General features: G+C 37.3%; 1 protein-coding gene across 1 annotated transcript; it reads right to left on the bottom strand.

The window, feature by feature from the left end:
• Positions 1–329: 329 nt before the first annotated feature.
• Positions 330–16,204, bottom strand: LOC148864874 (signal recognition particle 9 kDa protein). Its single transcript, XM_088977477.1, has 4 exons — positions 15,844–16,204; positions 15,600–15,668; positions 826–919; positions 330–576 (listed from the first exon to the last, which is right to left on the bottom strand). The coding sequence occupies exons 1-4, from the start codon at positions 15,913–15,915 to the stop codon at positions 500–502; spliced, it is 312 nt and encodes a 103-aa protein (XP_088833603.1). The 5' UTR covers positions 15,916–16,204; the 3' UTR covers positions 330–499.
• Between the last annotated feature and the right edge of the window lie 1,998 nt (positions 16,205–18,202).

The raw sequence follows: 18,202 nt of genomic DNA, 5'->3' as shown, positions 1-18,202 counted from the left end.
ATCACAGTAGGAACGCCCATGCCTTTATTTTCTTAGCTATTTTTATTTCATGAAGGCTGTTTTTGATTTGATAGAAAGTTGAGGGAAGGCTGTTAAGAACTTTCCCTCAACGTTCAGTTTCTCTTATTTTCCATCAAACCAAGCATAGCCTAAAGAAGAACTAATATCACCCAATCAAATGGAGAAGCATCTCCACCCCAAAAATATTTCAAAAGGCCTCTCCAAAATGGGCCTTTAGTTGGTTCAGAACATGGTCCTGAAAATTCAGTATGCTTACAGCCTGCCTTGTAGACAAAGCCATATCAGGGATGATGATGGACACAATCACATTTGCAATACTCTATTTGGTAGTTCATTAAGTCCTTTAGAAGGCTCCAGATATCACGGAGTTGTCAAATTTTCCTCAACTTCACCAATTAGATCGACATAAAAACAGCTTTCAAAAGGTCCACCAACATCCAATCATTATCTAAACCTAGATCCTTCATGAGCCAGCATGCTATTGTTTCCGACCCCTTCCTTTCTTTGTTGGCTGTGCTTCTGATTGCTCTTTTCCTGATACTTCTGATATATCCACTGCAGAGGCATTTGATTTTAGAAAGGTTCATTGTCATGAAATAACAAAATTCCACTAAAATCAGAATTTGAAATATCTAGGCGACATAGAGGATGCTAAAGGTCTGGCATAGCAAGAAGAATGCTGATATAGAGTAGGTTAACAGAAGCAAATGGAAGAACATTGTAAGCCAAGAACTGCCCAGTTGCCCATAAATATAGGTATAAATTACAATTATCTAACAATAAATATGATGGAGAGAGAAATACCATCAGGACCCCGGGCCATTAGGGTAAAGAATATATTGTTGAGTTTCTCCATCTTCCTAGCATCCTGTGCCTGATCTGTCTTAAACTTGAGACACTGAAAGTACGTAGAACACTCAATAAGCAATCCGAAAATATATCACATCTAGCAAAAAACAAAACATCTTACAGCTATGATGGTTTAGTCTCAATTGTAGTCAACTACAGCTATAGTGGAAAATATCATGGTTAGAGTGGTTGATTGGCTAAAAGTACTAGACTGCATTACTCCTTTCACCTTGGATGGCATTGTAAAAGGGTGACACTGGGTGGCAAAATCATCTACATCTAGATCTATACCCTCAATGGAGTGGAGGCTACCAAGCAACAATTAGCCGAAGCAAAATTCCAATAGATGCAGCATGGGAAATTTAGGTTTGGTTGGTATTGAAGGAGTGCTTAGAAATGGTTGTGAAGAAATAATAACCATGTTTTCTGGACCAACAGGAGTTCGGAACTCAGTAAGGGCTGAACTATTGGATGTCCTTCAAGTAAAGGCCTAAGGCTGAATAGGGATTGGTTTTAGCAATATAGAGGTGGAAGGTGGTTCCAAGATGGGTGGATTGGCAAAATAGTACCAGCCAAGCTCCTTGGCAATATAAGCACTAATGAGGGAAGCTGAAGCTGATGGGAGAGGTGGGTACTAGCTTCAAGTTGGCTTATAGATCAGCAAACAGCTTGAACAAGTTTAGGGGGTTCAATGTAATAAGGGATGAAACTGTATTGGGTTAGGCAGCTGATGCTAGAATAACACTAACATGGTTTCCTAATTGTAAGCTTGTACATTGAATCCTCCCTAATTGTAAGCTTGTACACTATTTTTGGCTTAAATCAATGAAGTTGCATGCTTACGCATTAAAATGAAAAATTGCGGTCATCAAAGCCAGAACAGATTTCCTAATAACATAATGCACAATCACTCCAGACTAGTATACTAAATCCTCCCTAATGCGATGCTAATCATGCTATTCAAAAATAAAAAAGGTATCAATCTTTATTAAATGATAGAAAAATGAATTATCTACAAGATGTCTTGCATCCCCAACTATAGGCTAGAAATATTTGTGAATGAAATTCTTTTGCTTGCTAATAGAGAATTGGTTTCTATTCTTAAAACTGTATGTATCTACAGTCATAACTCCCTCAAATGCTGGCATCTTTGCAGCTCATTCCTGTGATGAACCAATTAGATTAAACAACAGAAATCAATTATTATGAAGACCTAAACCATATCCTTTAAAATTAAGACCAAATTCATGGGCTTGGACACATGATGACATGGGATAAGAAAGTAGTATTCATGACACAAAAAGGCAAATTATCATGTTAATAACAGGTCTGTTTTCTGACTTTGGGGCATCAAATTCCTAACCTGTGTATGATGCTATTGGAAAGACAGCAATATATGGCTAGAAATATCATGTATATTGTCATGATTCCATGTATTTTGGGTAGTAGCAAATCCATCAACTGCTGACCTCTTTGCAGCCCATAACTATGCTGCAACAATCAGCTTGAACACAAGAATCAATTATTACAGGGACCTAAATTATAACCTTACAAATTGAGAGCAAGGTCATGGAGTTGGACACTTGATGATGTGAGACAAGAAGAAATTGGCATTTGTATCATGAAAAGCTGATATCATGTTAATAATGAGCTTATATTTATAGTTAATAGAAAATTAATTCATAATCTACTTGAAGCTGAAGTGGAGGACCATCTCAAGTCTAGCACTCATCTAGCAGATAGCGAAATTAAACTTCTCCTTTCAGCTATATTTTAGCATAATTGAAAAGGCTGTTCAATTACTACCCAACAAGCTCAATTTGTAGTGATTTGGACATAAATTTAGCAACTTACTGCTGACATGAAAACTGATCACAAGTGTTTCAATGCCTTTAGGATTTATTTTTGGCAAGTATTAGCTCTAAACCAATTTTCCTTTTAATAATTTGTGTCAAACTCGCAATTGATTAAAAACTTATTTTTAGAAAGTTTTCTGGGAGTTCTACTTATTTTTGAAGTCATTCCATCTTGGAATGACATGATGGTTATGAGTCTTCTAATTATGTATGTATGTATAATATATATTCATAATACTATTGTAAGAGAAGGATTATGGGATTTACAATAAATTTTGGCCTTCAGCTTCTCTTTTTTTTTTTTTTTTTTGATCAATAACTGTGAATTGAATTGAATTAAAAATATGAGAAATTACAAAGCAAAGAGGATAAACCATCTTAGCTCCCGAGTACAACCATTGAACACCAAAAGACAATTACAAAACAGCCCAAAATATAGAGTTTCTGTTCACCCTTGCCTAGCTAGACCATCTGCCAGCGAGTTTGCACTTCTCTTTACCCATTTGTACTGAATTTCAATGTCCTTAGTCAGCCACTTAAATTTTCTCTTTTCATTGCTGTAATCCCATATCCTAGAGTTATCCTCTTTTAACCAATTCACCACAACTTAGAGTCTCATTCTATGATCAGCTTATTAAAATGCATATCCTTGACTCTTTGTACCCCTTCAAGAGCTGCAAGTATCTCAGCCCTCAAGGAATCTCCCGCCCCTATTGGTGCAGAGACCATAGCTAACAGATTCCCTTGTTCATCTCTTATTGCTCCCCCTATTCCGGATGGCCCTGGATTACCCATACTGCTGCCATCAAAATTCAGTTTAATAAAGCCATGAGGTGGAGGAATCCAACAAGAGTTTGATGCCTTCTTAGCTGGAGTTAATTCTGCAATCTCCTTCCAGTTTCTTAGCATCTCATCGACTGAGAATTCTGCAAACAATACCAAGGTTTTCAACCAATGTATCACCCTAATATGGATGATCTCCAATATTACTTCCAAGCTTCTCTCTTTTTCTGAGAAGATCCATGAGTTTCTCTCCTCCCAAACAGTCCAGCAAATTCCAGCCCTCATACATCTCCACATAATCTTGGCCCTTTTTGTTGGCCAATTCAGCATGAAAATGAATAAGCTTTGAACATTTAGGGGGGGGGGGGGATCCACCTGCACCCAAGCAAAGAAGTACACCATTCCCAAATGACTTTAGTAAACCGACAAGAAATTAGTAAATGGTATGCAAACTCATCAGCTTTACAGAGAGCACAGCAGTGAGGACACAAACAACTATTGGGTCTTTTTCTTTGAAGTAAATCACCCATATTAACTCTTTCCATAAAGGCTTCCCAACAGAAACTCCCAACCTTCGGAGGTATAAGAAGACACCACACCTCTTTAACAGGAAAGGACAAACCCAAAGAAGTAGGTTGTGTTAGGGCTTTAAAGAAAGAGGCACATGTGAATGAACCGGAGGGGGTGAGTGTCCAGATTCTACTATCTGTCTTTGTTGGCTCTAGGAATACCCCCCTTCAAGGATGGATAACAAGGATAAAATACAATCAAACTCTGTGTCCCTTATTTATCTTCTCAAGCCCAAGTTCTAGCTAAACCCCAAATCTGAGTAAGAAGGTACAAGGAAGGAGGAAACTGGTTCATTTTTAAATGTGGAAAGAGCAAAAAGACTCGGGAATTGGTCCTTTAAAGAGGAATCCCCAATCCAAATATGTTCCCAAAAATTGATGAGATTGCCTAAGTGCAAGTCATACCTGATCCCTGGAGAAAACAACGGCAGAATAGCTCGAATAGATTTCCAAGGTGCTTCTCTTGTAGTCCTTGCCAGAATCCCATCCATTGTTTGCAACCCCATGAATACTATCCACTATCTTCACCCAAAGTTTATCCTTTTCCAATGAAAATCTCCACAGCCATTTCCCTAGAAGTGCCAAATTCCTATACCTTATGTTCCCAATACCCAAGCCTCCCTCCCTCTTACTCCTACAAACCATCTCCCATCTAACCCTATGGTCCTTCTTCTCCTCTCCCAGCTCCCAGAGAAAGTCTATCATTTGTTTTTCTAGTCTGCCAGCCACCCTAACTGGAATCTTAAACACTGATAAAAAATAGACAGGAAGGTTAGCTAATGTAGACCTAATTAAAGTGATTCTCCCACCAAGAGACAAATAATTCTTCTTCCAAGTTGCTAGTCTCTTCTCAAACTCTCCACAACCAGAACCCAAAACTCATCTTTCTAAGGGTTATCTCCCAATGGCAAACCGAGGTAGTTTAAAAGCCAATTAGATACTATGCACTCCAAAATGTCTGCACACTCAGATGTCTCCCCCTCCCCCATATTGACCTTGACTATACAACTCTTCTCAAAGAGCTTTATAGTGAGCTTCAGGTTTCTAATCTATTAAGATGCCCTCCTTCACAAAAGAGTATTGTGTCATCTACAAACTACAAATGTGTGAGTGACACATTCTCCCTTCCAACTCTCCAACCTCTTATTAAGTCCCTAGAATCTGCTTTAGAAATTAGTCTCCCTAAAACTTCTGCAACCATCGTAAATAAAAAAGGGGAAGGGGATCTCCTTGTTTTATCCCTCTCAAAGCTTGAAAGAAATCTTCCATTGTCCCATTTACCAATATGGAATAATGGCATTTACTAATGCAGCCCATCACCCACTTACACCAACTGTCTCCGAACCCAAAGTTGGCCATCACCTCCATCAGGATAGACCAATCCACCATGTCGTAAGCCTTTTCCAGATCCAATTTGCATACCACCCCTTTTTTCTTGGATCTCTTAAACTTCTCCAAACTCTCATTTGCTATAAGTATCTGATCCGTTATCTGCCTCCCCTTCACGAAAGCTCCTTGGTTGTCTGCTATGATTGTTGGGAGCACTTTCCTACATTCTAATGGACAGCACCTTAGTGATGATCTTATAGAGGATGTTAACTAGGCTAATCGGCCTATAATCCCTCGAGTGATTTGCATTCCTTTTCTTGGGAACCAAGGCAATGAATGTGGAATTCAGCCCTAGGTTAATCACACCTCTAGAATGAAGTTCCTTGAACACTAGCCTTAGGTCCTCTTTTAGAATCTCCCAACAACCCTGGTAGAAAGCCATCGCAAAACCATCGGGGCCTAGTGCCTTTGATCTATCCAAAGAAAACACTGCTTCCTTTATCTCTTCCAATTCAAATTTCCTTTCCAACCATTCCCTATCCTCTAGTTTCAATGTTGGCCATTCCAACCCCTCAAGCCACACCCTACTGTTTAGGGATCTTCTAAAAATAGACCTAAAGTGATCTGCAAAGGCTCTTGCAATTTCTCTTTGGTTGGAAATTATTGCCCCTTTAGTCTCTAGACTTGAGATATAATTTCTTCTCCTTCTTCCACTTGCCACAACATGAAAAAACTTAGTAATCCTATCCCCCTCTTTCAGCCACTTACACCTTGACTTTTGTCTCTTATTTCCTCTTGAGGAAGACAGTCCTCCAATTGCTTACGCAATTTCCACCTTTGCTCCTTATCCTCTACTATAAGACAACCCCTCCTTTCCTTGCTATCCAAGGCTTCAATTTGTGTGGTCACCATTTGCTTCCTTTCCTCCAATCTCCCAAACTCTAAGAGATTCCACTCCTTGATTCTACCTTTCAGATATTGGAGCCTTTTATGAAACTGCATTCCTCTCCATTTCACTGTTGGATTGCTCTCTAACACCACTCTTTGACTTTCTTAATGAAACCCGGCTGTCCTAACCACATGTTTTCAAACCTAAAAGTGTGGGACTTGCATTTCTCACCTCCTCCTTACAAATTACAATAGGCCAATGGTCGGATGTTACCCTTGGAAGTGCTCTAGAGTTCAAGTTCCCCCAATGTTCTTCCTAGTCATTTGAAAATAAGAATCTGTCCAGCTTGGAACAAATCGGGTTGACTTGAAGATTGGACCAAGTATAACAAATATGGGACAATGGGTCTCCTTAAGTTCGTAGGCATCCACAAATTGATTAAATTTTCTCATACTCATGGTCGATTTCTGCCTAGGACTATTTGTTCCAAGAATCTGATTACATTGAAGTCACCTCCTAAACACCAAGGCCCTTCCCACAATCCTCTTATATCAGCCAGTTCTTCCCATAACCGCCTCCTCTCTCTATAGTTATTCGGTCCATATACATTGGTTAACACCCATTCAAATCCATCCTCCATCTGTCTAAACTTCAATGGGACTGAATATTGGCCTATCAATTCTTCCTTACCTACAAGAACTTCATTCTTCCACATTGTCACAACACCCCTTGCAGATCCCATGAAGGTAGAGCCGCCCAATTAATCCCCCTACCTCTCCATACACTCCTTACCAACCTAATGTCAAAATATGCTCTTTTGGTTTCCTGCAACAGTACTGCATCTGGGTCTATTTTCTTGATGGCCTGTTTTATTATTGCTCTCTTCCTAGCACTCCCTAACCCTCTAACATTCCAGCTTATGATCTTCACCTATCTTTGTTCTTGACCCCTTACTCCTCCCTCACTTATTCCCTTTCCTCCTTTCGCCTTTAACACCAAAGCTTCTATCTCCGCCACATCCTTCATCAACCTTTCAACTTCACTCAATTTTTTCCTTTTAACCTTAGTTTCTTCTCTCTTTTTTTTTTGTAAAAACATTTTTAGGTCATTTGGATCTTTCAATTTACACCTCAACTTCTGTACAAATGCTGCCACAGAATCCTCACTAATCAAATCTCTTTCATCTGACTTTCTATTTCTCTCTTCTTGCTCTATTTCCCCACCTTTGTCTCCTACCTCCTCAATACCTTCTATTCTAGCTTCCTCTGCCCCTTCCTTCTATAGATTATTTGCCACTCCTTCATTCTTTTACTTCAGTTGGTCTTCAGCTTCTTTCTCGTTTGGCATTAATGTTTAACCAACTCGGTGAGATGCCTTAAAATTCTTGCTAATATCCACTCATCATCTTGGGCAGGGAAGCATGAGAAGGTTCAAGTCCAATAATAGCCACTTTGTGCAAAAAAAAAAAAGTGTAAGTCCATATCTAATTCACCCCTCCTACAGAGATTCAAGACTAACATTGAGTAATGGCCCCATTAGAGAGTGGCAAATGCAAGCTACATGGAATTGGGGAGAATGTAGGCAATTGTTTATATATGTACTTAGAATTATCGTCCACAATTACAAAATTAACCTCATATAACTTTAAGGCTTAAGGATTATGGGTAAGTGGATAGCGTGTGCAGACTCATGGAGATTCTAGGAGGGCTGCTTGACTTAATATACTAGTATAAATGGCGGATGGGTGTGTTACCTTTATTTTTCTATTTCTTAATTTATTTATCTTTTATTTCTCAACATTGGTTGTGCTGGAATTCAGTCTAGATGGTTAGACCATTTGACAAGAAAAAGAGGTTGATGCCTGGGCTGGGTCTTGTGAGTTGTAACATTGGAAGAAATTAAAGCCTTGATTACTAAACATGCTAGATCATCCAGTGATGGTAAGCCACTCATCAAGCAATCAGTTGACCCACCCACCCTTCATGTGTATGAGATTGGGATGTTATCTGCCACTCCAAACTGTGTGCCAAGAATAAGATTATGGAATTCAAGTTAAAACCCCTGAATTCCATAGAGCCCACAGTCAATAATGTATGGATATTTGATGATTGATTGGCTATTTTAAAATGTCTGGACAGAATCATGAATATTATCAAGATTTTGGTCAATAATATATCAGATTCTAAAATTGTTGTCATTTAATTATTCTTAAGAACTTTAAATTAGAAAAACTAAGACAAGGAGGCTGCGTGTATTAACAAATATATATCATGAGTTTCATGGACCCATAGCTAGTTGAAGGCAGAGAGACAGATTAATTCCTTGAGAATAATATTATCTGAACTCAACCACTTAGAGTCAACAGTTTTAAATTCAGGTGAACACTTTAAAAACCTCCAAGATGATATCTAAATCTAAAGTGGGCTGTTCTAGAAATATATTGGCAACACTATGTTTTTCTGTTGAGCTTTGCACAAGCATATAGAGTACCTAAGATGCATTTTAATATACTTTGAAGTATTATGTAGCTTAAAAATATATACCTAAATGGGGAGTATTTGCAGGGGAAATTGGTACCCACTACTCAGTTTGGATGAGATCAGACACCTAGGGATGCAAGATGGGCATTTGCCCAATTTGCATTTTAGCGAGCTACAGAGTAGACCTGTTCATGGGCTGGGCTTGGGCTGGGCTGGGCTTGGGCTTGGCTTTTGCCAAAATTTGAACGGGCCTGGCCCAAGCCCGAAACAGTGTAAAGTTGGGCCCAAAGCCTGGCCTGTGAACAGGTCTACTACAGATCTTCATCTTTGCTAAACTTCATTATTGAAAGATTTGGAGTTAGCTAGATGGGAAATGGTTTGTAAATGGAAGGAAGGACTCTGCTTATGCACTATAATAATGAAGAACAAAGCTATTCTCAATAAATGGCATTGATGCTTTGGAAGGAGGTCAGCCAATGGAGAAAAACTACTTTGCCTAGGCATTTAAGGAAATAGTGCTCACTTATAGCATCAGTGCGTGGAAGGGCATTTAAAAGTTACTAGAAGACTTCAAGAAACTAATAGTCTTGAAGGCAACTTAAAAAACATTAGCATGATATTCAGTGTGATGACAAACCTGTAGACTCTTTTACTTCCATCATCCTGCCAGCAGGTTATCAGGAAGTGGTTATTAGAACTTATTGTGATTAAGTAGTGGAGGATGTAACGTGAATTCTAAGGTTGAGAAGAAATATTAGTGATTGGGAATAAGACTCTGTTGCTATGTTTGTCATCCCCACCTCAGCTACATTTGCCTTTTGTCTTCAAGAGAGAGTAAAGTTATTTATTACTTGATCCTAATTATATCTACCTTTTGAAGTTATTTTCCCTATATGTTGATCAAGACAGGAGTTAACTTGCCACCTCCTCGATAGGGGAAAGAAGGGTCCTTTAAAGTTGATTCAACATGACCATCTTTACTCTCTTCAATATGGTGGTTAACCTAGCCTCAGTGGTTCCAAAATGTGCATCAATGCCATTAGGTCAAGCATTAAAGCTGGCACATTAACCATCAAAATTGAATGATTGTGGTTTAGGCCCCCTACTTCTGTCTCTTTCACTATAATACCAAATTTGGTGGATTGAGTCTGTTCGTTCCATGACTTCCCTCTTTATCTGGGAGGTGGTTAGTGAAAGGATAGATACCCATGACAACATTCAAATGAAAAGAAGTAGCAACCTTTATATCTCCCCTCATGTATGTGTTATGTGCTTCAAGATGGGGAATCAATTGGCCACCTCCTCATCAATTGTCCTGTAGCTTGCAGGCTTTGGTAATTATCCTTCATGCAGAAGCTATCTGTGGGACAATAGGGTAATTGATTTTATTTTGCAATGGGCAAGTTGCCATTTAGGAAGGAGAGACAAAATCTTTTGGAGAGTATTTCCTCACACTGTCATGCAGTGTATTTGGGAGGAACAAAATAAAATAATTTTCAATAATCAGAATTCCTCATGTGGATAATAGCAAATAGAATGTTTTGCATCTTTCCTCCTCTTGGATTCTGTCAAGCCCTCAATTTAGAGGCATCAGCTCTGATCATCTGAGCAGAAATTTTGTTTAGTTGCTGCACACTTCTAGGGTGGACCCTCAGCCTCATCTTTCCTTTGATCCATAGCCTGCTTGTGACTTCTGTTTGAAATTTGATGGTAGCTGTAGAGGCAGTAATGGCAGTCAGGAACCTGCTGGAATTGGGGCCCATATTTCAGATGCTAATGATAATCTGCTCTGGGGTTTTCACTGGTCCTATAGGTGAGGCCGATGTTTCTGAAGCAGAAGTTAGAGACCTTCTGATGGGTTTAAGGGCTGCAAGATCAATCCTAGCCAGACATCTGCAGATTCAGGGTGAATTAAGAAATGTTATTAACTGGGCTGCAAGGAATGAGGGTTATCCTTGGAACTTGATCATTTTCTGAATGAGATCCAGAAGATATCAGCAGAGTTGGGTAGTTTTTATCAATATTTTAAAACACAGAGGCATGACACGAGGTGTTCCACTACCTAGAGGCGTGACGCATTGTTCAGAACATAAGAGGCGTAAGCCTCCCGAACACAAAGAGGCATAAGCCTACTTAAGAGGAGGGGGGTCAAAAGTTTTTTTCTTTTCTTTTCTTTTCTTTTCTTTTCTTTTCTTTTCTTTCCTTTCCTTTTTTTTCCTTTTTCTTTGTTCTTTTCTATCTTTTTACATGGGGTGTGCATGAGGCACATGAGGCATATGCCTCTAGCACGCCTCATGAAAAAAGCGTATGAGGCATACGCCTCAGAGGTGTCAGCGCCTCTGGCATACGCCTCCCATGCCTTTTAAAACACTGGTTTTTATAGGTAGACTCCAAGGGCTTTTAACTTTGTGCCTGATTCTCCTGCAAAATCAGGGGTGGAAAGGGTTTCTTTTTTCTTTTGTATAGTGCAAATACTCTTCTAATGTAAGTTCTATTTGTCTTATGCTTTTTTGTACATCCTTCATGTACATGCCCCCTCCCCCTTTTGCTCTTCAATTAAAGTTACCATTGATGTTGCATGAGGTGAGCGGAAGATACGTACATAAGGTCAATGGAAGAGACTGAACATAATCCATTCATCCAAGCAAAAAAATCATGCCAAGAGTAGAAATGCTGCAAAAGACATGGCCAAGTAGGTGTTTGGAACCATGGGCGTTTATTTTTATAAATTCTCCACATCAGCACCAAGTAAGCATGGTGGTTTTAACACCTACCTTTTCTGTTTGGTTGGGCTGTTTATAAAAATAAACACCTACTTTAAACACTTTGGTTTATGTGGGAGCTAGCATTGCAAGAAACATTATTTTGCTTTTTCTTGCAATGGTGTAACTGTTTTTACCTTTTTGTCTATTTGGTGCCTAACTGGCTTGAACAAATGATAAAAAATGTGCACATAATCCAATATCACTTTAATGATTATCAAGGAAAAAACATTTCATGAAAAAACACCCACAGTACCAAACACCCTCTAGATGACATTCAGTAAATTTGGAGGAACAATAGCATATTGAGGGGCCATTCAATCACAATAATGAAAAAGATGAAATAGACACCACACAATGTATCAAGATTTTATCAGATCATAATATTAGCACAACACAATAAAGAATGAAATTTTAAAGCAATTAAGTCAACAAGAATAATTGGTATAACACCCTCCAACAGAGTCAGAAACATTCACCACCTCAAGACATCTAGTTCAATTCATATAATCTATAGACACAAGAATCTACTAAAAGAAAACATAGTGCTAACCTATTACTATTACAGTGAAAAATAAATTTTACTCATTTAGAACTCTTGATACATTTTACTTACCACATTTTAAAAATGTGAACCCTATGAATTAGAATCGAACTATTTTCCTTTTAACACTTATTCACAATTTATAAACCACCACCGAGACTATCCTGAAAATAAGATCAACACTTGAGCAGAACACAGAAAAGGTTACTAGCTCAATTAATATGAGAAATTCCTGGCCTTCTATCAATAGATGACCCTTTCTTGTGGGGTGAGTAATAGATGTCTCATTCTAAGTTTGTTGTAGCCAACACAATGGTTTTCACATCATGCTGCCAATCATGGGTTGTTGGCTTGGACCACTTGCATCAGGTACTGTGCCCAAGTGAACCAGGTCATTATAACTTCCTAGCTATAGTGTTTCAAGTCATGAAAGTTGAAAAGTCAAATTGGTTATGATGCAGTACAAATATAATCTGCATGTCATTTTGCGGTGATAGATTGAACCCTAAAAGTAGTTCCATGAAAATGCATCTCAAATGTGTGAGTAGTGACCATTTAAATCAGAATTACAAATAAAATTTCCCAAATTATGCATAAGATTTATTGACTTAATCTGAGAAATATGAAAATTACCATGGAAATGAAACCAAATGAGAAAAAATGAAAGATTCAGAGTAATATTCTCTACAAATGAAAGCAAAAGCTCAATTCTATTCGGATAAAATACCTGAACATAGTTCCTTTGATTGACTACTAAAAATTTCCTCACTTGTAGGTGGAAGCTGTTCCTACAGTATGTATTGGATCAAACATGAAAACAATTGTACTTAGGGCCCATTACTTGGTGTAATTATAAAATCTTGGGCTGTCAAGTGTGAGAACATGAGTTCAAGTCTGAGAGATTTGTGCAAAAAATGCCAAAGGTTAGGACTGTATCCAGTCTACCCCTCCCAAGACCACACCAGATAGCTGAAGTGGGTAATGGCCTAATGAAATTGATTGTACTTGGTTCACTTTAAAACTCATTTCCCTGCAATTTCCTTTTTAATTTTCAACTTTTTTGCCTAAATTTTTGACTTGTACACAATCTGTAGAAGATAACTTTCTAGGTTCTCAATGGTTTAAAGGAACTTTGCCATAGTCTCTAAAAGACCATAGTCTCTTGAACAGATGTCACTTGAAAAGAAGTTTGATATGCGGCTCAACTCACCCATGTGCCAACTACGTAGGGTTGGCTCAATGGATCATTCCACCATTCTGCTCTATGTAGGGCAAAAGTTCACATTATTTCCTCAGGTTATTACTAACAAGTTCAATCCACATTTTTTTGGTTGTGTACTGCTGCTTCCATAGCTCATTTCTTGGTCAAAATCAGTACTTTTTCACTGGTGCAGTCATTGATCTTCAATAGGCATGGCCAAACAAAAGTACTGACTTTCTATTATATTGTGTAGGGCTGTTCATATGAAGACCCAACCCGACCAAACCAACCAACCCGAACTGATCCAACCCGAGTCGGCCGGGTTTTCTTCAGCACCGGTCAGTTTCGGGTTGTAAAAAATCAGAAACCGATGGTTCGGGTCGGTTTTGGTTTTCATATGTGAAAATTGAAACCGACCCGAACCGAACCGACTTAGTAGTTAGTAGTTAGTTCCTAGTTAGTAGTTACAACCTACTTAGTTCCTACTTAACTAAGTTGTCTCTATCCTAGTTACAACCTAATTTAATTACTAGTCTTCTAGTTAGGAATGACATTAATGGCAAGTATTGTAAGACAACTAGACAAGGAATTTTTTTGGAAAAGTTTAAAGAAAAGAATCGAAGGATCCTAGTTTTTATGGTCTTTTACACCAAATAGGCAACTAATTACAATTAGAATTAGGTGTCCTTTTTTACTTAGATTAGAAGGTTTCTTGAAATATACAAATTTCAGTCTTCTTTCTCTAATACAGTTTGACTTTCTATTTTCTTGATAACTTCTATTCTAACTTGGTCCGCCCCCCTACCAATTTCAGTCCTCTTTCTCTAATAGAATTAGGTGTCCTTTTTTACATCAAATTTCAGTCTTCTTTCTCCAATCTACCAATTTATTACCATGGTTGAACTTAGAGCCGAAACCGACCCAACCCGACTCAAACCGACCAGGTCGGTTTTGCTTAACACAGGGTCAGTTTCGGTTTCAATTTCAGGTAACCCGACCAGGTCGGGTCGGTTGGAAAAATCTCAATAAACCAACCCACCTCAACCCTTGAACAGGCCTAATATTGTGCAAGTAAGGCCACTATTGGGTTCCCAAGAATTTCATTGTTATTATTTCAGTTATGCTAATTGTAAAGATGTGTTATTATTTCCAAGGAATTAAATTTTGGCTTTTCAATGAGTATTGACCTCCACAAAAATGATTTAAAAATAAAAAATAAAAAACTGCCAAGATTCCAGACAAATTGCAAAAACAAAAAAAGATGCTAGAAAATTTTCATATTGTGTTTATTTTGTCACTTTCTGTTCCTTTTTTATCTCTTCTCAACCTAATTATTTCCCATTTCTTCTACTTTCATTATCTAAATCTATTTGTCTTTCTAATTTCGGTTAGATCCTTAAACATACCAAATTCTTCATTATTTTTAGTGAAATTTAAGCTCTAGTAATCTAGTTATTTCTTGAGTGCCCAACATTCCAATAAAAAGCTAACATAGCATGTACATTTCTTTAGCTACATTATATGATCACTTCAAACCCTTCCTTTGCCAACCGGTTTCTTTGCCTTGAACTTCTCAACTGTCCCATCTCCCTAAAGGCAGAAGCCGTACAAGTATAATCATCACTGTCCCCACTTTTTGAGGAAACATTTCCTTTGACCACACGTAATTTATTCTGATCTTTGTGTTTGCACAAGTGGATCAAACACATTCATCTCAATCATGAAATTTGGAGACCTCTAAGCTGCCATCTGCCAATGGCAGCGGAGACAAACATAGACTTGGTGAAATCTCCTTCAAAATCCATGTTCCACACCTAAAAGATAAGTTGGTAATTCACGAAGAGGGACAAAACTGGTGGTGTTTAATCATTCAAGCAACTTGTTTTTTTTTTTTTCTTTTTTTTCTATTTAATCGTACTCATTTTTTGTTTGTTATTGCTGTTTGTCCTTTTTACCTCAAAGCATATCTTTCTTTTTAATAATATGAACGCACTACATAAAATGCATAGCAGGAAAAGCCCCTCCCAGTTACAGCAACACAGAAAGAGCTATAATTCCTAGACTTCTACCTAATGCAAACTAACCGAACGACCGACAGACAAAAAAGAACAGAATTAGATATCAAATGGTTATACAGAGGTTACCTCATTGAGTTTACAGCATCAATTGAAGAAAATGTAGTCACATTCATCAAAAGAGAAGCAAAGGATAGAAAGGGCACTCATTACAATGACTTATAGGCAAAATGGTAACTTGCAGACAGATTTAACCATACAAAGAACACGGAGATCAAATGAATTATAAATATATCCATACCTCTCGATTGTCGGTAACTTTGAGGACCAATTTCCCGTCGCAGTGCCTGTATTTCATCACATACCGCGACTATATCCCAAATTTAACACAAAACTGAATCAAGGGAACCATTTAAGAGATAAAAATCTAGAAAAAAAAAGAAGAAAAAAATAGAATAGAAGAATTAAAATTAAAATAAGCAAAATATCTCTTCATTAAATTAAAAAAAAAAAAATCTTAGGATAACTGTAAGAACGCAGGATACAGATTGGGGATCCGCACGAAACAATTGTATGGATCTCTCCGCGAATTCGTCCCACGAGCTAATGTAAACCATTGACCTAAACAACAAACTCACAGAAAGAGAAAGAGGAACAGTGCGAGACAGAGAGAGAGAAGTGGAGTTTTCAGTCTTGTATTATTTGGATCTCTCTATGCGGAGTTAATTTTCGCTCCCTGCTGCAAGGCTGTAAGAGTAAGAGGGAGGAAATTCTCCTTTTCTGGGGTAAGAATTGGATCGGCCGATCCGGTCCGGACCGTGGGCTTAGATTTTCGATCTTCGGACTGGGCTGAGCCAAAAGGTTTGGGCACATCCCTTTTTACCTTGCATGTGCATAGCATTCCACACAAATTAAGGTTGTGTACTTACTATTTATTTATCCACCAAAATGAATGCATTTTTTTCATATTCAAATGTTTTCACTTTTTTGTCATTTTATACTTTATTATAATAAAAATGATTTTGCCATCGGGTCATGGATCAAATGATCGGTTGACCCAATGACCCCTTTATTATCATATACGATAAAAATATCAGTATCACATTAGTAGATTTGGATATGGATACGTGATACATATGATGGAAAGATATGATTTATAGGTTCAAAGTATCGATACGAATCGTTCCGAGACACTTCTGATACATCTCTACAGTGGGTATATTGAGGTCTGACCGGTTCAAGGGTGAAGGAGTCCTAAATTGGCCCCCTTAAATCGGTTGCCAAAAAAAAAAAGCATCAAAATCTATATCGATATTTTGAACCTTCATATGAATATGCTTAAACATTGAAAAAAAAAACTTCTCAAATCCTACAAATACATCAATAAATACCAAATCAAAGGTTGAAATATCCATGAATAAGGTGTAAAATGTATAAAAATGTTGAGGTTAATGACTCATACCAAAGGATACATTACAACCAACAACACCAGGAGTGTAGATATCATACAATATCTTTATTAATAATACATCAAAATAAATTTTAAGCTTCCAATTTACTAAAAACTCATTACAATAGACAGATTAAATTGTTATTATTAGATGAGTGAATTTGATCCATCTTATAGTTTTTTCTTATGAAAATCACTTAAAATATATAAGAATTTATTTTTTGTACTTTTCAATTTTTTTCCAATTCTTTTAAGAAAAATACATAGGTCTAACATAACCTGGCATAATTGAATTATGAAACATCTTGTTCATTTGGTTTTAAGTCGGCAAAACCCTACCTATTGGCATGACATCATATGAAACTTGGCTCAGTTTAGGAGTACAATTGCAAATATCTATAGTGCAAAAACATCCAAAATAATATAAAATACAAATATGTAGAGTATAAAACCTTGCATTTTGTATCTATTTATACCGTACTTGCACCCTTTCAAGGCTCAGTTTGGGAAGAGTATTAATTTGGATGTATACGACCTTTTGCGCTAGACATATTTGTATGTACACCCTTCCCAAATAGAGCTTTATAAACATACCTTGGCTAAAGAGTTGTAAAGTTCACTGATCGAGTCAGGTCAGCTTGAATAATTCAATTTTGATTATTGGACCTAGGTAGGACCGTGGTGGTTTTAGGTTGGGGTTGGACAGGGCCAAATCTTACCAAACCTGACCCCTTGACACCCCTATTTATTGAATCCGGATCTACTCCTCTAGTTGAACATTGGGCACATCTCCTGTAATTGTATATTATTATTACTAGCAAGGCCAGTGCAATTCACGATAAATTTTGAAAACCAAATAATAAGATCAAAGGAAAGTAATCCACAGTAAAATAATAAATGCATTGTTACTACTAATTTAAGGTTAATTAAATCATACTTATTATTAATAAATTATTATTATTTTGTAATTAAATTTAAATGATTGTTGTTAGTTAATAGTAAAATAAGTAAATTATTGTTTTTGATAAGTAATTGAATGGAGATAGAGTGGGTTCATGGAAGAGACCATATTCCCCATCCCGAATCCTGATTAACCATTTTACTATTAATTATGTAAATAAAGCTAATTAAATTGATTAGTGTTAATTATGTAAATCATTAGTGTTATACAACACAAGAATGAGGTCTGCAAGGTTTTGAATCAAGATTTTAATGCAATTCATATTGTTCTTGGCAATGGAAGAGGAAAATATGAAAATGGAAGATTGTTTAAAATCTTCCCAAAATATTCTATCCAATTTTGTAAGGAATTGTAACTGGCTCTACTCTATGGGATGCATATCTCGCTGATGAGATAAACTATCCTAATATGGAAATGTAATGCACGTTATTTGATTATCAATATTAGAAGGGTGGCGACATGGCATCATGAGAGAGAGAATTGAGCTAATTAA

Source organism: Nelumbo lutea, chromosome 3 (assembly GCF_056320005.1).
Source record: "Nelumbo lutea isolate HS-2025 chromosome 3, American lotus-T2T, whole genome shotgun sequence".
NCBI classification, from domain to species: domain Eukaryota; kingdom Viridiplantae; phylum Streptophyta; class Magnoliopsida; order Proteales; family Nelumbonaceae; genus Nelumbo; species Nelumbo lutea.
Note: the sequence above shows the minus strand (reverse complement) of the source record. Positions and strands in the feature narration are given on the sequence as shown.

What these genes read in the sequence shown, in the direction of transcription:
- LOC148864874 (XM_088977477.1), bottom strand. Translation starts at nt 15,915, where the DNA reads ATGGTTTACATTAGCTCGTGGGACGAATTCGCGGAGAGATCCATACAA. An exon ending in TTCGTGCGGATCCCCAATCT is followed by an intron (nt 15,669 to 15,843) that starts GTATCCTGCGTT and finishes TTTGGGATATAG; the next exon opens with TCGCGGTATGTGATGAAATA. An exon ending in AAGTTACCGACAATCGAGAG is followed by an intron (nt 920 to 15,599) that starts GTATGGATATAT and finishes ACGTACTTTCAG; the next exon opens with TGTCTCAAGTTTAAGACAGA.